At 35.3% G+C, this 22,483-nt stretch overlaps 1 protein-coding gene across 3 annotated transcripts in view; it reads left to right on the top strand.

Moving 5' to 3' along the window:
* The window catches only part of CDH8 (cadherin 8), a 137,211-nt gene extending 133,020 nt beyond the window's left edge, over nucleotides 1–4,191 (top strand). For 2 of the 3 annotated variants that reach the window (XM_055819041.1, XM_027792486.2), the window contains 2 exons: nucleotides 742–993; nucleotides 2,128–4,191. In XM_055819041.1, the coding sequence (XP_055675016.1) occupies nucleotides 742–993; nucleotides 2,128–2,621 (746 nt within the window). In that variant the 3' untranslated portion in view covers nucleotides 2,622–4,191. Of the gene's footprint in view, nucleotides 1–741; nucleotides 994–2,127 lie in introns of those variants that run through there. The other variant, XM_055819042.1, reaches the window with a different exon arrangement.
* Nucleotides 4,192–22,483: the final 18,292 nt, after the last annotated feature.

Here is a 22,483-nt window from a genome sequence, read left to right as displayed (position 1 = left end):
CTGGAATTTATTTTCAGTAAGCACATATGCTTCCTTTAATTTTGTAAAGGCCACAAAGAAGGACTAGACTAATTATTTAGCTCCAGGGTGCCATCAGTCTTGATGTGACTGTTTCCAACTTGAACAGATAAAAAACTTCTGTCATGGAAAGACAAATAATTAGAAATATTTTTGTTCTGCAAAGGTATTATGAACTGAGCATATGTGTACTCTTTATACAGTAGTTAATTTTTAGGTTGATCTTCATGTGTTGCATGCGCTAAATGCTAAGGAAAATGCTGAAATGATGACATAATCTGCAATATAAATTATAGTAAGAACCTCTCTAGGCTGTGTAAGAGTGATTGGTAGGTGATTGCACCATGGAAAGATACAGTAAGACTGTGAAATCAAAGACCTTGAACTTCAGAAGGAGCCTACTTGAATTCCAGTTTCTTAGTCATTGAGTGGGACAACGAGGCTTCATTGTTCTTTTGTATGAAACAATTACCCATGTGCTTAAATACCAAATAAACTTCCTACCACATGACACAAGAAAATGCATATGTTGCATTCACTCATTTTTGGGCATGGGCAGCCAGACAGAAAGGGGAAGGATTTCTGTGCCACATGCTGCTGGTATAATGAGTGTAATAAAGTGCATATGTGTTTGTATAGAGATTTTCTGAATGCATTAAGAAAAAGCTGTGGTTTTAGCTGTTATTCTGTGTGGTAAACCAATGCAAGTTTTCCCTTTTCCAGATAACACTCTCAGCATATTGGCAAAGCATAGTGGATTCAGCCGACAGAAGCAAGAAGTATATCTACTGCCAATCATAATAAGCGATAGTGGGAACCCTCCTATGAGCAGCACTAGCACTCTCACTATTCGAGTCTGTGGTTGCAGCAGTGATGGTATTGTCCAGTCCTGTAATGTTGAAGCATACGTACTTCCCATTGGACTCAGTATGGGAGCCCTAATTGCAATATTAGCATGCATCATTTTGCTGCTAGGTACGTATTCGTTTCACAGTCTGGTGTTCAAAATTTTTCTGATTCCTGGGTGGCTGTAAGCAAGCAAAGAAGTCACATGGAAGGACATACAATCTAATACAATGTAATGTGCAGCAGTACTGAAAAACATTTCAGGACTGCATCCTTACTTACTGAGACTTGAACAAAAGCATATAAAACAAAGTCCCAATCTGAAATAGTCTTACACACATTACATAATAAACAGGTATGGAATATGAAACTGAAAATAAAATCAGGTATGTTAAATAGCAAGATGAACACAGTATGTACTGCACAGATGGAAAATGAATTGGTTGTATCTTCTAAGGCTTGTATGAGTTTATCCTGGATTGGAATGGCACAAGAGATATTACAGTTTTGCAAGATCAGAAGTACTATATTTCAATAAAACATACAAAATTTGTATAAAACATCATGCAAGGGAGAGAACAGTGAAGGAAGAGGCCTATTTCTGCACTTTGCAGCTTCACTTTGTAACTGAGATTTACATCAGTAACTGAGATTTCAGCATTAAGCTGCAAAAACATCAGTGTAACCATTTTAAAGCTTTTTATGCATCTGTCCATGATTCTGAAAATGGTATACCTAAGCTCTTTCTTTTTTGCTTTACTGTCTCATTCTCTTTTCAGTTATATAATGTGAGCCTGTTGCAACACAAAAAATAGACACCAATTTCCTTCTGTCATCAGGGCTATGTTTTCAGAAAAACATCCTCTAATTTTGGAAAATTCCATCATAATGTAGATCATTACAGGCTATGTTCAGTGAATGATGATAGGTTGACTTCACTTAGATTTGCAACTTTTCCAAAGGGAAAAGTTGTTTAATTTTGAGGCTTAAAACTGGAAGGATGCAAAATCTTACTGCTTAGATAAAATTGAGACTCAGATGTAAATACAAGCTGATAATAGAAAACTAGAGGAGTAACCACAGCTCCCAATCAAATTTTTATCATGTGAATGGGGTTGAAGTTATAGGTCTTCAAGATTTTCACTACCCTTATTGCTCTTATTTTCACAAAAAGCAACATATCACCTTCTGCAACTGCCCTTAACGTGTAGTTCTTTGATTGGAAACTTTTTACCTAATCAGCCTGTGATGCTTTCTTTGCAGTCATTGTGGTGCTGTTTGTAACACTAAGAAGACATAAGAATGAGCCTCTAATCATCAAAGATGATGAAGATGTGAGGGAAAATATTATTCGGTATGATGATGAAGGAGGTGGAGAAGAAGATACAGAAGCTTTTGACATTGCAACTTTGCAAAATCCAGATGGAATTAATGGATTTTTGCCTCGCAAGGATATTAAACCTGATCTTCAATTTATGCCCAGGCAGGGTCTTGCACCTGTTCCTAATGGTGTTGATGTTGATGAATTTATTAATGTAAGGCTCCATGAAGCTGATAATGATCCCACTGCTCCACCATATGACTCTATCCAGATTTATGGCTATGAAGGAAGAGGGTCAGCAGCTGGTTCCCTTAGCTCATTGGAGTCCTCTACATCAGACTCAGATCAGAATTTTGACTACCTCAGTGAATGGGGTCCTCGCTTTAAAAGACTTGGAGAACTTTACTCAGTTGGAGAAAGTGACAAAGAGACTTGACAGTGGATCACAAACTTTTTCAATGTTGACTTAATGATCATGTAATATTCTAGGGCCACTGCTGTTAGTTAAAACTGATGTGGCTTTTTGTTTTAGAGGCAAGTTTAGCGCCGGTCATCTATAAAATCAATTACATTGTAATGTTGAACCAAAAAAAAAAAAAAAAAGTATATGTTAGGAGGTTAAGTCTTGTGGAGTGTGAAGTAAAGTATGTGGAGTGTCTAGAAGTCTTTGGATATTTGGTATTCACTTGACCACTCTGAAGATGGAGATTTGGATCTTTGATTATCTTCAGTGAATTGAAAAGAACAAAAAGAAATTGGTGCTTTCTTAGAAAACGGACTTGCAGGGATTTTGCTGTTGAACAGTATCTCCTGCCAGTATGTGTAAAGCTAATGGTTTGTTTCTGCATTGCCAACAAAGATCCTGCCACAGAAATGTTAAAAGCAATATCATGGTCTTCTTAGCAATGCTGAATAGAAATAGCATTGTAATTTCCTACTGGCTTCTACTGTGCAGTGACCATACATTGTACATACAGTAATTGTTGGCCACGTAACCACAGACTGAATATCATCTTTAAATATTGTGTCAAGCCTTAAAATATTCACATGTTCTTAATCCATTCCAGTGATGGGTAATAAAGCCTACTAATGTGCAGAGATTCAGAGGCAGGGCTACAAAACCTTGTTTTACAAAAGGATCTTTTTCTAGAAGAAGGATCAATCCTGTGCTTCATCTTCTGAAAGGAAAGAAAAAACTGTGAAAGGGGATGGACTTACATATATGAAAGAATTGCTGATTTTATTGCTAAAGATCAAATTTATTTGTTTAATCTTTGAAATAAGTATTTTATTGATGTCCATTACTGCTTTTATTTATTAAGACTGATAACATATAGAGTAAGATTATGAAGAAAACTAAATTATATCCTTTAGATTTTTTTTCTATATATAATGAATGTTTAATACATGTACATTTTGAAAAGAAAAATTACAAATTGTTGCAGGTTAAAGCAGTAACCTATCCATTTGCAGTAGCTGAATTTTAAGAGAATGCTGGCAGGAATAAAACTTTCCCAGAGAAAACTTTTGACAGTTTTATATCTTCTTCATAAATCTAGTACCTGGTGTTTTTAATACAAGCACAAACAGCTGGAAGTAAACTGGTTCATGTGAATATTTAAACTATAGACTTTTAGAATTATACACATAACAGTACAGTAAAAAACATGCTTATAGTTCTCCACTGTATTAGAGCAGGAACCAGTGTGTACATAATTTTACTGCTTATGTTATTAGCATTTCTTTTCTATAATATTCATAGTGATGCACCAGGGCTCTTGCACACAGAGAAAGAACACTAGAAGCTGCGAGCATACTCAATTTGTAATGCAAACTTGCCATTTAGAAGTAGCAATTGTATAATAAAACTGCGTATTACATGCAAATCATTTTAATTTTCTACTTTGTTTTGAAGCTATATTATTGTTTGTTTATTTACTCCATGTATTGTATTCAGAGAAACTCCTGTATTGTTTCCTACTTTGTGAAATATATTTTTATAAATATTTCTCTTGTTACTGATTTTCTTTCAGTTTTACCTGTACACTGCAGAAAGGAATCTGCCTGAATATCTTCATAGTTTTTTGAGGAATGTAGTTCCTTAAAAATTATTTATTTATTAATTGAATACAGTCAAAATAAAAAAGGGTAATGTTTGAAGCAATTTTTGACAATGTTTGCAGAATTAAATACACAGCAGCCTTGACCACAGGAGTTATGTGTATCTAATTCCCTGCTCCATGCTGAAAAATAACCTCACACTTTTTTGTTATTGCTAGTAAGAACAATCCCCTCTTTTTAAGCTCCTGTGATGTTTGTTCTGCAGATAAAAATGTCTTAATGCATCACCCTCAATTTTGCCTATATTTCAAAATGGAAACATTTACTTTAGCTGTGGCATGGCTGGTTGTAATGACTGTAGTTTGTGGACAACTAACATGCTAACACCACTTTTATATGTATTATAAAGATTTTGTTGTCATTAATGAAGTTCAAATTCATTTAAGTTACACTGCATTAAAAAAAATTGCTTCTGAATAACTTTATACAGCAATTTGGATAATACTATAAATTGAACAGTGAGGTAATCTAAAGATAGAAAAGAAGCAGTCATCAAGATTTCAATGAAATCAAACAGGTTTATGTAACAGATTGTAATCAAAGCCAAACACATTCTTACTAATCACTTGGACCAAGTGTCAGGGTGTTCTGAATTGCCATGCCAAATCTAATAGTAGTGTAAATGGAAAAGTCTGATTTGAAATTTAGACTAAGCCAATTTCTAGACTACATCCCAATCCTGGGAGCAAAGGAAGGTGCTGTGAGATATGGATCACATTATTGTCTATAGTCACATAAGTGTTTAGGGCAAGTAGCTCTGACTATGAGTTATATTATCTACTGCAGAGTTTTGCAAAGCTCTTTTGTAGGAAAACTCACAAATGGATAACTCTTTGATTGCCTTTTTGATTGAAAGTTCCATCTGAGACCATGACAGCGCATTCAGTAATAAGATTTCCAGGAAAAAAAAATCCCATCACTGGCACTGTAGGAGAGGCAAAGCATGACAGAAATCTCATCATTGTCAGTCGAAAAGAGATGGTAGCTGCTACTGCTGGGCATACTGTAAATTGTGCATTTATACAGGTTTTAAACATGAATATCTACAATGCAGAGGGGAGAAAGAAATTAATGAATTTGTGATCTGTCAATAGCAACGTGCTATTTCTTGAAGTCATTGCTGCCCCACCAAAGGGAAATAATTCATTCTGCAAACTAATTCCATGTAATTTGAATATAAAATTTATACCAAAACACATTAGGGGTTTAAATGTTGATCGTTAGTTTTCTAGTACTTCTCCTTTTTTGACAAAGAAATTAATTCAGTATAAAATTGTTTTGGATAACAGCGGTATTGAGGGGGATTAGAATCATATTGTTCTACGTTTCACCTCTAGATTTAGACATATTGGTGACATTCTTTTTAAGCATGTAAAATGGTAATTCATCTTTTTCAACAACATTTAATTAGCAATTGACTCATTGTAAGTGACTCGGAAAATGCATTAAATTAGAATTATTAATACTGATAAATTTGAGAATTAAATTCTCAAAATCTTTTACAAGTGCCAAGCGCCTTAGAGTCCCACTAATTCTGGCTTACCTTCACCTAGCTATCTCATTTTGTCAGAATTGCTAAAGTAAATCATCCCACACATGAAAGGTGGAATTCTACATTTTTGGCATGGGCATTGTCCAGATACAAAATTAAGCTGAGGCACTTATATATGCAAGTATTGAGAAGTGAATGTGTGTACATGTTTACAAATTATAACTCAGATGACTAAAGGTCTTCGACATATCCTGTCATTTCCAGTAACTGAAAGCACATGCTATTTGTGTGCTATGACCTTGAAATCAGATCATGGGAAGCTCAGTTAGACACAATAAATTTTTTATCTGGTATTATTTATACCTTTTTGTCTATGATGAGTTTGAAATGACTGTGAAATATACAGAAAATAAAATGGCTGAAGATTTTCTTTTAAATCAGCAGTTGCTGATCACAGGAGAAACATTTAGCACTATGGCAACTCCAAATACCATCAACTATGTTACCGTACAGCAGTAACAATCCTCAATTTGGAGAACTGACAGAATGTCTGCAATACAGTATATTCAAAATAACTTTATTTGTACAGGTCTGCTAGAGATGGATCTGCTGATTCTCATATACAGAGAAAAATAAATCAATTATGTTATTTCCATGCAGTTGCATGTACCTACACGTGTGCCTGGCATATTTTTTTAACAGCCTGCATGGTCATGGAATTCTAGAAACGGATAAATGGGCTTAGAAAGCTTCTCCAAAGTTTGTCCAGCTGGAGGAAACCTTGGCAGGTAATCTGTTTCTGTATCTGATTTTTGGGGGATGTAAAATTTAAGTCTTAATTAAGCCATTTGTTTCTCCCCTTTTCCCTGCCCCTCTCTCCACCACTTCACTATCCTGAGCTGTAATACTGTGAACATAATATTAGGAATTAAGTTCATTAAGATCACATAGCTCTATTTCAGCTTATTTCAGCTGGTGTGCTCACTGACTGGAAGTAAGCAGGTAGGCCAGGATAGTTAGATTCACCAAACTCTCATCCCTCTCTCTTACCCACAACAGTATGCAAGTGACTTTACTTTTCAGTTGTAGTTAGAGGACTCTGTTGTTACTTGAACAAGTTTAAGTGCTGAATAAAATAAGCAAATAAATAAATAAAAGGTATGACTAGAAGCAATACAAAACCCTATCACAGGAAGACTTGTAGTGAACAGTCTGGCTTACTTATACCAAATAACTGTTTCTGTATTTTAAAACACACTGGAAATTCTAAAGCTAATGATGGTGCTTTTTAGGTAATAAAAAGAATGTTCAGTAGCAACACACATTCATAAGTAACTCTGATCAAGCGAAGTGAAAAGAGGTTACTCAAAAAAATATTTTTCTGATTTGGAATGGTTTTAGTATTAGCAGGATGTCCTAGTAAATTAAAGTTTATTAAAAGGACAAAAAAAATGGTGGGGGGAGTATTCATCATTATTAGTTTTCTTTCAGAATGTAGCAGGTGTCATTAGCAGCAGACAGAGTACTGGTGGAGTGAGCAATGGAAACTTTCTGTAGTCTTATCATTCAGAGAAGTTGGACTTGTATTATTTCCACATTTGTACACTGTTTGTGCAAGACAATTTTCTGGCTTTGTGGAATATGGAAACCAATTCAACTTGCTGTATAAGTCACTGTGATGGGTTTTGTAATCACACTGCAAAATTAGTCTAGCTGCTGTATTATACTGGCTTATGTGCTGCAGAACTAGTCCCTCTCCAATGTCATAGTATTTTAAATGAGAAAATATAAAAGCCCTGACAATGCTTTTTGTGCAACTGCAACTAAGACATCTTCCAACACGGCTAATAAAAGCGAGCTGAAGCAGAGTTTCTGTACAGAGCCCTGTAAATGTGTTCATTAGCATTGCAACACAACTATTCTTTTTTTTTTTTTTTCCTCCTCCTACCCCCACTCCTCCATCACAAAAATTAAACCAGTGAAATAAACAAAATGAAAATGTCAGCCTTGTCTTCAGAAAGGATATGTAATGATTTAGAAAATTCCCTTTCTTCTCCTTCTACCATTTCAGATGCTTGCTTGAATGAAATCTGTGTGACAATTACAGGCAGATATGAGGGATGAGTAGAGGTTACCTGTTTCATTACATGAATGGAGAAAACATTTATAGTATGAAGGCAGTAGTGCACTCTCCTCAAAATCTCGTCAAAATAAAAATCTTGCAGATGTTCCTCTAGGGAATGCTCATCACACCACACATATTCAGGCAAAGCTTTTCCTCAATGTATACAAAATAGAACTGTTCTTTCTCTGTGCACTCCCAACAACTACTTGAAGTCCAATACTGGCATCTCAAATTCCTGTTCATCAAATGAAAATGGGCCAGCTATTCTGTGGTAGATACCTATATACAGACTCACTCCACAGTGCTTATGAACACATAGATGTGTATCTTTACTGATGTGGAAAGGTTTTGATTTGTGAAGTTTGGAATAAACAGCCAGTAAGACAAAAGGTAGGTAGCATTGATAACTGATGGTAAAAGGATGGATGATTCTGGAATAGGTGCTCATTTTGAATCTTACTTGAGTATTTTTGTTGCCTAAATCTAGCCTTGGTTTGTTGTGGGTTATTTTTCATTTCAAAATATTAACAGCAAAAAAGTAAATTCCCTGCTCTTCATAACAGCTTGTTTTTCAATTATAAGACAGGTCTTATGTTGGGGGGTATATGTGTCTTTTTGTCATTTCTTTCTTTGTTAATGTAACTTCCAGTGACGGCAACATTGACACAGTTCATTATGCCAGATTTCACAAGCTGGCGGTATCAACAATTAATATAAAAGATATGTAATTTTAATTGAAATACCATTTATAGAATTGCAAGTAATGCAAAACCAGTTGAATCACCTTTAAAAATAAACTCCAGCAGTCCCACATTTCCAGCCACAGATGTTACCACTTTTGGACTAATTTTCAAATACACTGGTATACCTGTATTCACATGCAGTTGGCATGAGTTTACTTGCAAGAGAATACCTCAGTCTCTTTAGACATTGTTGATGAATAAGTTTCCTATATTTTATTAAAAAAAGTATGTCATGATTTAAACCTATGGACAAGGAAAGAGTAGGTTTTTATACTCAAAAACATATTCACAAGTAGAATCCAGAACTGAATTCAAAGTCCTGGTCCAACGCCTCAGCTGTGAAGATACAGACAAGTGGACAGCTGATCAGAGGCAAGTAACAGATTTTTTTCAGCAATGCATATGACTTCCCTCCTTCACACAACGAAGGGGTCTTGGTACAACTATCAAGCGCATGGTGGTTTTGTAGGTTACCTGAGGCAGGGTGTTATCCCAGCCTCCTGCCAGGTAAGTTCCATGACAAAGCTATGAAGGTTGCCCAGAGCCTGCCATCTACAGAGGGGCAGGTGTAGCTTTACAGTCCTTGTATTAAGACAGCTTTTAGTCTTTCAGTCAGTACTAGCTTCCTTTCAAATTCTTCACTTTCAGATCTTAATTGTTTCAAGTTGTAGCAACCCAGTATAACCTGTTATACCAAATAAAGGCAGGGTATTGTTAGGTAAAATGTCATTGCAACACAGAGCAGGAGATACAATTAATCCTTCCAGAAAAAGGTCAAGTATGAATCATCGAATGCTGTAGGTTTTTAATGGGTATTTTCCAACCCTCTCACTTCACATGAAATACCAGCCATTTATTTTATTGTATATAATATTTCTTCTTTAAATGAAAGTAAAAGTTGATGATAAAGGAAGTTTATTCAGACTGTCATAATGTCTGCTGATTCTTTTTTATAATTTACAAAACAAATAGGAAATTTTCAGACCATAATTGTATAGACACAGCCTAATATCTGACCAGAACAGAAGACCACATTACTCTTTTCTTTCGGTCTTATCCTCATGAATGTTTTTGACTTGTTTAATTAATGAATTGATTAAATTTACCATTGTGCCTGGTCTTGTCCACATGGCAGTTTATTTGAGAGCTTTTTAACTCAGACTCTGGTAAGAACCCTTTCCTTTCAGGCAGCGTGCTAATGTCAGGTAGGAAAGAAAACTACTATTTTATGAATCTATGATTGCCTTAATAACTGATTTTCAAGTTTTTCCACAGTTTCTCTTTCTGAATACATTTTGTCACTTAAAGATGCATGAAAGAATTAGGTGAGTGGGGTTTTTGCAATCCTAATGTGACACAAACAGAATCTATTGATTTTGAGAATGTACTTCGCCTTATGTCAGCATGATGGTCAAATCAGCACGTAATGATGTGAAGAGTTTTATTATCACAAACCAACTTCTAGTTGAGAATAGAAAAAGAAATATATTTAAAATATTAAAAAACAAAACAAAACAAGCAAAACTAGGTATCTTTACCTATATATTTTAGAATGACTCAGTCTAGTTTTAATTTTCATTTTCATTTCCCATGTACGAAAGGTACTTGCACTGAAATCAATGCCTGCTAGCTAGCTTTGCATGACAAAAGGGGCTAGATTTAGCCCCAAGAAATGCTATACCAAATGTTTGCATTGTGGAACAGATCCTACAGATAAAATCCTTTTTCTCCACTCATGAGATGATATAATGAGTATTCAGAAAAGGTTATTTTGATAGAAAGTTATATTTTACTTTGAAAACTGTGTCTTCACTGCTGAACATTCTTGGGTTCCTCCAAACCATTCAAGTCTGAATATAAGTACCAATATACATACAAGTCTTTTGCAAGCTGAAGTCTATTGTTTCTCCTTATAAAAAATTGAGCAGTGGCTACAGCATTTTATTTCAGTAATATTTTCATTGTGCTTTGTGGAATATTTTCTGGAAACAAATATGTATGCTGACACTTATAGGGTAATTTCCATTAAGAGAACGGACATTATTGCTGCGAATGGTAGTTTTATGTGAATTATGAAAATTGATGGTCTGATATCAATTTAGTTTTCAACGTGGAAATTATGGGAGCTGTAGTCCTCATGGAGAGTGTGGATACATTCCATTGTTGGAAGTCATGACAGGTAAAAACCGTGACAGCTTCAGACTGAACAGGAGGTTTACAGGTTATAAGAAAAGTTGTGGGGAAGACACAGTTTGCACTCCAGGTTTTAGTGTTATGTTGTTAAATGCTTCCTCATCCTATTTTTTTGTTTTCATATGAGACTAGAAAACTGTAGGTTGAATAATCATTTCAGAGAATGGACCTACCCACACAAACTCTGGGTGGGAGATAAGCAACCCTTTCATTATATAGTAGCCTAAGGTAGAGGAGGAAGTGTGCATGGCTCCATACAGTATGATATGTTATTGCGGAGATTTCTAAGTGAGGAATGCACTACTGAGTAAAAGGATAATGAACAGCTTAGTCCTAACAAGTGCCAGCTGCACCAGGTGTGAGTGCTGTAGACTGAGAAGATCTAATTTGCCTGTTTCTGTTTTGGCATTTGTTCCTGATTGCTTTTAGGTGGAAGGTGGAGCACAAAAAACAGTGAGAAAGAAACCGAGGCACTAAGTCAATGTCTGGATCTAATGTAATACCTGACCAGGTAAGTGTGTAGTAATCATTTTTATATTTGTCCTGGGAACCTAAACATTTTTCTTTGAAAGCTGAAATTCAGATAATGAATAGTTGGAAGTGCTTATAGAATGTTTTTTGTATTCATAGCACTTGATGCTTTACATAAAACATTCAAACAAGTTTCTATAAATTGTGAAGGGCTAATGATAAAAAAGGGTACAGCTGAAAAAAAGTAAATAAAACAACAACAACAACAAAAAAACCCCAACAAAACAAACAAACAAAATAAATCTGCTGTGAATAAGTTCACCTAGCAAAAAAGGGTATAAGTTTCCCCTGTGCAGGGAACCAGAGTGAGACCTATACACCACTTAATTAACACTTAAACCCACAAAATATGGCCCTCAGCACTGCAGTCATTTTCTCTGAGGACACAAGCATAGAGAATAAGCTTCAAACTTGTAGGCTATTGCCATTATGTTGGCAGTCTCATACATCATTGTAACTTTCATGCCTGTACCCAATGGCTTTACAATTCTGTAGTGCAGTGTAAGCTGAAAATGTTCAAAATTGTACAAGTCAGCTGGTGAGAATTCAAATAATGTACAAGAGTTGAAAGTGAATGAGCAGCTAAAACATAAGGTGTCACTTATAATCAAATCACTGTGTTGCAATCTGAGTCTGAGTATAATTGTTTTTAGTGTGTATGCAGTAAACCCCAAATCAGATTGGGAATGTAGTGATTTCTGGGATGAGTAACAGAGCGGAAAGCAGTATAAATGAGAATAAATAAAAAAAAAAAACAACAGAATTTGTTTCTCACAAATACATTGTAAATATGAGACAGGGTATGTGTATGGAGTATGGGAGAAAATGAAAAGAAAATATCAAAAATTTGAGAAAGATTCTGCACGCATGGACCATTAACACCTTGACATTCAGTCTTTATAAACAGGATTGATGGTCCAGTTTACAAGGTTCTCAAGCATTTTTCTGTTCTGGTAAGACAACTATTAGAGAACTTCTACTTGGGTTATTTTCTTCACTGCTCTTATCTGCAACACAAGCAACTTTATTTCTTCTTGTTATAAAACGAATTATCATCAGAGTCACCTGAGCTGAGCAGTAATATATGTCTGATCATCTCACTATGCCTTAAATAGACGTTTGTATTTCAGATTGTCTTTCACCCAAAGGTGAAAGACAATCAAATATCTTACAGTATTTCTTTCTGATGTTTTAGTATTTCATGTCTTTGATTTGATGATATTTATACAGCTCCTTTGCCTTTTGCAAACTGAAGGAAAGATATATGAAGTTGCCTTTTAGAAGAAAAGGAACCATACTAACTGGTCAGCTTCAGAGAAACAGCATGGGTAAAGAATTTACTTTCTTCCAATTCAGCAGAATTTCACAGGAACAAAGAAACATACTAATATTTTTTTTTCATTTTCCAGAACAGATGGATTTCCCCATTACCACTAACTTGTACATGTATTAGGGAGAGAACTACAATGATCCTGATGATGTTAGTATTGATGCTAAGAAAGAGCTAGATAACTCGAAGTTTTTCTTGAAGTCACAGGTTAAAGCTTGAATTTGATTTCAAATGAATCTTTCAGCGTGATACACACACTGTGGACAATACTGACTGAACCGGGAATGAGCATGCACAGTGCACAGCTGTCTAGCAGACACTGAATATCACAGAAGCACGATGCCAGAGAGATTTCTCATATTTTACATAGAATTATAGAAAAAATGTTGTTTGGAGGAGATCTCCTGAGACCTGCTCCCCTGCTGGTACAAGTTCTAAATAAGTCCAAAATTTGTAGTGCCTTCCTTCCCCCTGTGAGTCTGGAATGTCTTTCCATGAAAATTAGTGCATGAGGAAGGACTGTGTATGGAGGTAGGATACTGAGTCTTAGATACATTCCTGGGACTGTCTATTTAGATGTAGCCTAAATGAGCGCAGGTTTATCAGAATGTGTTATTCTGTCTCATCAGGGTACCAGAGTATGACTGTTCTGCTCTCTCACAGTAATACTGAATGTATTACTAAGTGTGAGTAAAGAAAGGCATTAGAATCAAAACCACAAAAGTTAAAGATTAGAAATAAAATCTCTAGTCCCCTGCAATTCTTCTTGAGAGTTAAGAGAAAAGGACTTTCAGATCTTGTTTTGTTAAAATATGCAATAAGCTTAAAGAAGTTATATGATACTATAAATAACATGAGGGTTTGAGTAGAAATTGTCATTGTAATACATGGATCAATAAAGAGAATTCATATAGTTCCCAAGCAGATACTTCAGAACGAAGGTCAATTTCTCATTACCCTTTACTCTGTGCCTTTCTTATTTTATGTGCTATTCTCTCAAAAAAATATTAATGACTTATGTCTGTGTGCTTTGCTGATTATATTCCTGTGGAATGTGCTGCATGCCAAACTTTTTATTTCATGTGGAGTGGCCAGAAACAAAAAAACAATGAGCTGTCCTGCCATTTCTCCTTTCCTCTCTCACCTCTGCTTTTTTTTCTGACAGGAAAGTGGATGTAGTTTACTAAGATGAATACCACTTAATTATTTTTTTTTTTAATTATAACCCCCTTTGGTATGCTATGGGTGAACTTTATGCTCATCACATGTTATGAGGTATGTTTAAATTCTGGGTGATTTTTAATCATAACGTCATTCATCTAAACAGGCATGTTATGTGCTAAAATAGTGTCTTTTTTCAGGTAGTGGTACCTGTGTGAAAAGAATGGAATACAAACGTTTTAAATTATAGTCCCTGAAAAAAAATTAAAATTTTACATTCAAGCTAAATAATTTTTAAGTCTATCTCATCAATAAAGAAAGAATATAAACAATTAGCCCTTATATTTCCGGAGGTTAGTAGAAAGGTAGAAAAGGGAAAAAAAGAGAGAATGATACTGGGTTGGTGAGAGGCAAAATAATAATGGAGGTTAAAAACCTGCTGTTATTCACAGGAGGTTCCTCAAGCATTAGACTGGTTCTTTGCCTCCATAGTAGAGCTGAGAAAAAACACATTAATAGTTTAATTAATAGCCGGACTTTAGAGACCCTAGCATTTCAAGACACTCTAAGAATTTTTTCTTGAGAGATTTATTCCATCAAAAGTCTAAGAGAATTAGAGGGGAGATACATAATTCTTTTTCTTTAATGCACATTAGTTTCCATTGTAGTAGCTGAACGCCTCATTTTTGTTACTTGCACAACACCTCTATGTTGTAACATGCTATTAACCAGCTTGTACAAACTAAGAAACTGAAATACTAAAACCCTTCTATAGGGCCACACAAAATATGTAATAAAACAGGAATCATAAGCTAAAAACTATGCATGTCCTGCAAGACCAGGACAGCCTTTTTTCTAGACCACTAGACTCTACAATAGCTAGAACAAGTTAACAGAAAACACTATAACTGAAGAAAGTATAATAGAAAATACCAGATTTCATGTGTTTCGGGTTTTTTATTACAATCTTTTAAAATAATTGTGATCACACCCAGTCTCTACTGAAGTGAACAGGAAACTTTGAGTCTCGTGTCAGTATGACCAACTAATTAATGATTTCTCAACATTCGGATGAGTGAGCTGCCTCATTCCTTGGTAATATTTTTAAATTAACCAATCTAGAATTTCTTACTCAGTTTGGCTCAAAATCCTGATATTTTTTGGTGTGTAAATTAATAATTTGCATGTCTGCACTCCTGTGAGGTACCTATCAATGGAATGAAAGTACTATGGGCGAAAGGTATTTCTGAGTAGTCCAAATGAGGATGGTAGGCTTATGAGATGAAAAAAATTGCTCCAGCCTGCTTTTTATACAAAAGGGATGCTTTGGATAATAATTTTAAAAGCTTTTGAAATGAACCTTCAAAAATTTTAGAATCATCCTTCTCTCATAAAAGGCCTTTTCTGCATCACATCACTGAGATGAATTGGAGATGAAGGTTGCCCTGTTTAAAATTATTTCTTTCTGACATTAGTTTGAATTTGGCTTTTACTCGCTCGACAGCAATCTCAGTGGAGATCATGTGGCACGAGCTGCTGTTCCCATGCTCAGAAATTTTACATTTCAATGATATGTTTGTGTTTCTAGATCTAAGCAGATAAAGATACATAGTGATCTGAGCATGCCCTGAATCTGGAATGTGCTGTCTGCAAGCTAGTGAATAAATGTATATATGGGTTAGTTGTTCATGTTCCTGAGGGAGCTGGGACTAGAGGAGAGGATTCTAAATGTCAGTGATGTTTAGTTTAGCCCTGCACAGCAGGCACTACGAGTGTGCTGCATCCTTGTGTAATTTGGCCCTGCTGAGCATATGCTCTGAAGTTGATTGGCATACACAGCAAGGCACTACACTTCTGAATGAGCAGCTTTGATGTGTGGAGATCTTCAACAAATGGCCATTATCACCTGCTCTCAGATGGCTTGCAAGGAGGACATACAGGGGACCTTACCTTGGGAAAAAAATTGAAGGGTGCATCTTGTGAAAGAAAATAACACATTCTGTGTAAAACTGAGAGAAAGTTTGCAGATTTCTTATTTAAATCCTTGAAATGCAATATGCTTGAAAATGCTGTTACTCTTCCTTTTTATTATAACATAATGTGTCAGGCTGTCAACTAAACAGGGTGGCTTTCTAGATAGACAAGCTTTTTTTGTAACAGTTATGATCCAGAAGGCTTTAGGTAATGACATTCCACAAACTATCTGTGCAGATTCCTAACCATGTCTTACACCAATGTGAATCTGCAATAATTTCAGTGAAATTGTAATCCAGAGCTAGCTGAAGCCTGTGAAAAAACCCGACATCACTGGGTTTACCTAATACCATGCTTCTTGATTTCTACTAGAGCAATCATGCCCGCATATGGACATTGATCCCTCATAACATCTGTGTAACTATCCCCATGAGCGATTTTGCTTTCATCTTGTTTGCTATTTTATTTGTCCCATATGATAAGAGGTCCTAGGCATTTTTTCCGTCAGCGTTTTAAGGAAAAACAGAAGGCCTGAAGAGAATGTCTGCAAATGACTTGTTTTGCTTTTTATCATGATTATGGATAAAAGGATGAGATAACAGTAGTTCCATAAAAGAACAACATCTTTTAAAGGTATGGTATTTCCTCTCACATTTATGCATTATTTGTTATCTAAATATTTCCTTCTCCCTGTTCTCTGTGTTTTGGAAATAACAAAAATTATCAATCACCTGGAACTGTGCTGATGTTTCCATGGCAGTTTAGTAATTAGGTCTGTTCACCAGGGGCTCCGATTAGTCCAATAAAATCCTTTGTGGAATTCTTTCAGAATATTACCCTGTGTTGCCAGCCTATGAATAAAGTAGAATTATTCCAGCCACAGACACTTATTTTCTCATTGATACACAATACCCAAGACTTAAATGCCCTTATTGTGTTATTTTAGGTTTCTTAGTATTCAATCCTGATCTAGAATTCCAAGTTCTGACTTGAGAATGACCATGCATTCCCCAGCAGGGAACAAGCAGTTAACAGTTTGTACTCTAAAAATTGCTAACACCTGGACAGCTTCATTCCCAAATGACCATGGCCAGTATAATTTAACTGGTAATCACTTTTCCTTCAGAAGAAAGCAAAGAACACCCCTGGAAACAGTTTGCAGTACTTGCACAGCTATGTTGCACATCAGCATTAAAAATTGCCCCTTCTACTCAGTCCTTATTAAGCCAAACCAGTGCTTCCAACTGGAAGGATTGGAGTGGCTAAAAGAAACTCAACCTATTAGATGCATTCTTTTACCTACTGTCAATGTGCCTACAGAGCTGGCATATGACGCCCATCTTGAACAACCTTGCACAAGGAAATCATATTCCTATGGCTGTGATACAAGTGGTGTTTCTATTGTACTTCTATTTATACACTCCTACCTACAAGTACTGCCATATGAAACTGCTGAGGAGCAATGTTTGCTAGGGAGGGGCTAGTATGATTAAGACATGGGAGCATCTTCAGATGCACATTAGACAGAGAACTTAAAGGTCAGTTAGGTTCCATTTTGGAGATAAAGGGAAAGTCAATCGCTCTTTATTGAAGATATTTAAGTATTATCTGCAGACACTTTGTTGAATCCTAAGTCCCTGCCATAAATATAATGCATAGAAGTTTGTGGTTTCCTGAGATGGCATAAACAAACATACCATATATTGTTTCATATACTAGCATAAATGCAATCATCCATGTTCGTCTCTCCAATCACATATGCAGATACTCAATTAAGTGGCTAGCAAATGAAAAATGGCACGTATATACTACATTCACATTGGCAGAGGAATGGGATCTATTATCAGTGTTCCATTAAAATTCACAAGTAAAGTTTCAGAAACTTATTCAAAGTTGAATCTTTTTGATAAAACACACAAAACTTTTTGGAAGTGAAATGACACTGAGGGAGAAGTAACAGACTTTTAACATTCTGTGAAAACCTGTATGTTTGCCTGCACTACTTTTACCTGCTGCTCTTTACTACTTCTCCCTGAGACAAAACTCCACAAAAGTCTTGTTTTCATGTTTTTGCAGCAGTGAAAGAGTCAACTATGACAAATTCTAAGGAAATAAAAAAATATTTAATTCTCTTTTCAGCAGTTTTAGGCTGCAAAATATGTTTCATGCCACTTAACCTCCTCAAGTCCTTGATCACAGTGAAGCCTTTTTTCATGCAAAGACTAAGATGTAGTTTTTTGAACTGTAGCTTTTTTTTGGTGATTGAGAAGGGCAGTAAAAATTTTGGCTTTTTAGTAGAAAACACCAATGGATACTCCAGTACTAGCTAGCTAATCATAAGCAGCAGTCTTCAAAGAGGGAACAGTACTGCCCTAAACAGAAGGACAACAATGGGTTGTACTTGGCTGTGCATGACACCAGGAAGCTAAGAAGATAATTGATAACAAGGTCTAGGAATTACATTTAATATAATAGACTTATGACTATTAAAGGCATCTCTACAGACTTGCTAAACAAAATGCCAGTGTGGAGAGCATAGCAGTGGAAATCAGCAGACCTGCTGCTGATCAATAAACAAAAAATTTGAATAATCCTAGACAGGTAATCCCTAAACACTGTATTTCTATACAGGAAAACCCTGAAGCATCTGTAATTGGAATTACCATTGTGATGCTTTATCACTTTTTGTGGGGCTGGGTGTTTGATGCTTAACATTAAACAACTTCTTTGGGGATTTTTTTTAAATCACAAAACTTACCTTTTCTTTGATTTCTTTGAACTGACAAATAGTAGTGTCTATAGTGGATAAATGATAGCTACCTCATTATTCCTTGACAGCTTCTCTGCACTAGAAAATTGTGTTGAATCTTCATTAACTAAGATGGTTCAAGTCTGTGCTGTAGGCTAAAAAGAACATGGATCTTATGGGAGAATACAGCCAGGTGATGCTATAATAAATGTCCTGATATATATTGAAAACAAAATTCTTCAGTGTTAGGTTGATGTCTGCAGAGCAGCATAATTGGAATTTATTTTTTTTTTAAAGGAGATAGAATGGCTTAAGAATGGGACATTAAGCAGATGATCACTCATTCTTGCTGGTACTGTTTGTCATTGTGGGATTCCAAACTAAAAAGAAACTTAAACATATTTGAATAGTCCATTATTTTTTAAACGGAAATTCAAGAGTATAACCAGATCTTTTCTGGAAACTCTTTTTCCCCACTCTTTCTTCTGTCCAGCAAGCAATCTTTGGTTTTGCTTCCTGTCAATTAATATGACCTCTCAACTTTTCCTATAAAAACAGGGGAAAGTATGATGGAATGTGAAGATCTCAAAAAGAGTTGAACTCTTACTATACTAACCAGTGCCAAGAAGAATAAAAATATGGTCATCACTTTTTATTCATAGGGAACAGGTGCTCAACCCACATCATTGCCATGGAGACCTTGAAATTCCTGAATACCCTGTTGTTGAACCTTTAGAGATGCAAATGGAACATGCAGAGCACATAGCTCTTATTAAATTTTGAATATGCATAAATATAAAAATGAGGTATCACCTACTTACATACAGCCTATAATTTTCTTCAGATTGATTTGTGAGCATTAGTGCTAATTTTAGTCTTTTTGTGGTATACATTACATTTCCTGTGAACTAAATGGCAGAGACTGCCCTTTTAATGTACCTTGAATTTTCAAATGTGTACCAAGAAGATGGAGAATTGCACAAAGTTATCGTGTGTAAAATAAGTATACTACTGCCAAGTGGTCTATTATCTTGAGCTTTTTATATAACTAATGTTTTGATAAGAACAATATATGAATGATAATAGTATTTCCTGTGGAGATGTTTTCCTTAGCAGATAGCAGAGGTACTGAGAAGTCTGTCAATATATTTGATGTAACTGTGGTATTATTACACATCTGTTCATGTGTGTCTTGATCAGATAGCTGGTTATATAATCGCCATGATTATCCCAAATTAATGTGTTGAAAATTACAACGTATTGCACACTTCATTTACATTACTTAGTCTTACTGGATTAACTCAGATGAGTAATGCATGTTCTTTCCTGTGTTTGCTAAATATTTCTCTTTTGGGTATACTGTTAAACATTAACCAAGTAATTCATGACTCAAGATGCACATTGACACAAAAGCCAAAATATTCCCTAGATGTAAATGGTAACTAAACTGTATGAGAACTAATGATGGGTCTGAGCAAGTAAAGTTAAATTTCAGACTTCTCTAAGATGTTATTTTATAACATTACTGTATGCCTAGGATTTTTGACAGCTCTTATTGCTAATCTAAGTCAAAGAGGGATCTTGATCTTGCCCGAAGAACTAATTTTGTTAGTATTACATGACTATTCACAACTCCAGTTAATGAGTTGTGTGTAGCTGAAATCACACAAGCAATGCTGGAGACGATGTACAGCTGGTGGAAACAGAACAGTGTTAGACTAATTCGGGGTTCTCTTGCATGATTTTCACTTGGAGTGCAGAAAAAGAATGAAATATGAGTACATCTGCTACAGTGGATACTAAGAATATATAAGGTAACATAGCAGCCTCATACTTAAATATGAGCTTTTTTTTTTTTTTTTTCCAGAATACTGGGTACAAAGAATGGATTAGGCAAGTTTAAAGATTTTTACTCTGTTAACCATTATTAAGTTAGGACTGTTGTCCATAGTATTTGTCCTCTTGTGTTTTAAGTTTAGATCTTGCCTGAGATTCTTCTATTCATTCAATTGCAAACATGCAGGCAGCAACAAAAATTTCTAATATAAAACAAGTAAAACCTTAATAAAACCTCCTTATCCCACTCACCTCACTTTGAGATGAGTTTTGGATTTGAACTTTGTTTTAATGAAAAATAAAATTGAATGTTCAAGTTCAGAACATGCTCACTTTTGATACTGTACTTGCTCATTGGATATTTTTCAGTGTATTCATTTCTTCCTACAGTCCGTTTGAGAGCCACATATTCATCAGCTGACTTGGTAGCATTTCAGCCCAAGCTAATTTTTTTTTTTCTTCCTCAAAGGTAAAACAATAACATAGTTCTTCCAGTAATGCAATATTTTTGTTTAATTTCTCATTGTATTATACTTGAATGTCAGTTTTCAGTTAGATGAAATGAAAATTATATCCTTAAGCAAACAATGGGGGATTCTGCCAGTATGACCTTTAGGGTCAATCATCTCATTAGCAGTCAGCTTTTACAACTGCATGTTATTTATAGGAGAGGGATTTACAAGCTGTTAAACTAAACAACAAATTAAATTGTCCATGAGCCATCATCATCCGATATAGAAACTCCCCATGGGTAACAAGCTGCTGCTTTTTCAATGGGAAGTTTTGGAAAAAATTAATACACTTTATATTTTGCCAGCATAACCTTTATAGGGAACAGTCCCTTTTTTATTATGATGGAAAACTGTGCCATCAGTGTAAACAGCTCCAGATGCACAGTGAAATTCAGCAGTCACAATCCACAAGCCTCATTTTAATGAATGCTCACAGGCATCTCTCTCATCTGCTAATTGTTTTCAATCAAATTTAAAATACCACAAATAGAGAGTAGCTCAGTAGTGCATTTACAGTCTCCATTAACTAACGGTTTTTATTAAATATATTTAAAAAGCAATAATCTAAGAAGATAGCTTTAGGAAAGCTTTCCATCTCTGCATTTTGAAAATAGTAGTATTGTTTCAAATAACGTGTCAGCCTGAGTATGATGTTATGTAATAAAGGAATATGTTCTTAAAGGAATGTTCTTAAAGTATAGGTAGACCAAATTTCTAGGATGCCTAATGATTCTGTTTTCCACTGACAAACTTCAGTGTACAAGCAAGCACTCTGGTTACTACCACAGGGACTCTTCCTTTTACATGTTTTGATGTTTCTGCCCTCATCTTTTCAGGTATTTCAGTCTGAAGTATTAGTCTTCTCATACAAAGTCTATTAATTGTTCTGTTTTGAATCAAATTGCTTATTGCTTTCAAAAGTCTAAGTGATTGCTCCGTCGTGTGTTTCAGTTTACCTTACTTTCGTGCATTCTTTTTTAATATTGTCCTTATGAAAGAAACATAGTGTAGTCCTAATTTAGCATTTGTTTCCATACCTCGTTTTTGCTTGAGAAATATTTGTATCAAGACAACTCCAAATATAAGCTGCTTCTGTTACTCACTGTTCTTTGTGCTTGTTCTGGCCTCTCTTTATACTGCATATGGAAGTGCAGAGAAATAGAAAGCTGCTTCTGAGCTCCTTGTAGTCAAGCGTCTGGAAAAGAAACAGACTGAAACGGAATCCAGAGTCAAGTGTTTACTTGAAACAAAACGCCCACACACTTTTCCACACTTTCATATTTAGTCTATATTCCTAGACATTGGCAGGTAAGGTAGGGGACAGCCAACCCTGATGCTGCAAGTTCAAGTGAAACAATGCCCACTTTTCATAAAAATTAAATGTAATATGTGAAATCTGCATTAAACTATCTGTGTCATAACCCAATGAAGTCAGCAAACCCTTGATAACTTACTTCCTCTATGACCTTAATCGATGCCAGGCTAACTTCACAAATCTAATCAAAGTCAGCGATTTTTGAGAAGTCTGGTA

This window comes from Falco peregrinus, chromosome 14 (genome assembly GCF_023634155.1).
Source record: "Falco peregrinus isolate bFalPer1 chromosome 14, bFalPer1.pri, whole genome shotgun sequence".
NCBI classification, from domain to species: Eukaryota; Metazoa; Chordata; class Aves; order Falconiformes; family Falconidae; genus Falco; species Falco peregrinus.
Note: the sequence above shows the minus strand (reverse complement) of the source record. Positions and strands in the feature narration are given on the sequence as shown.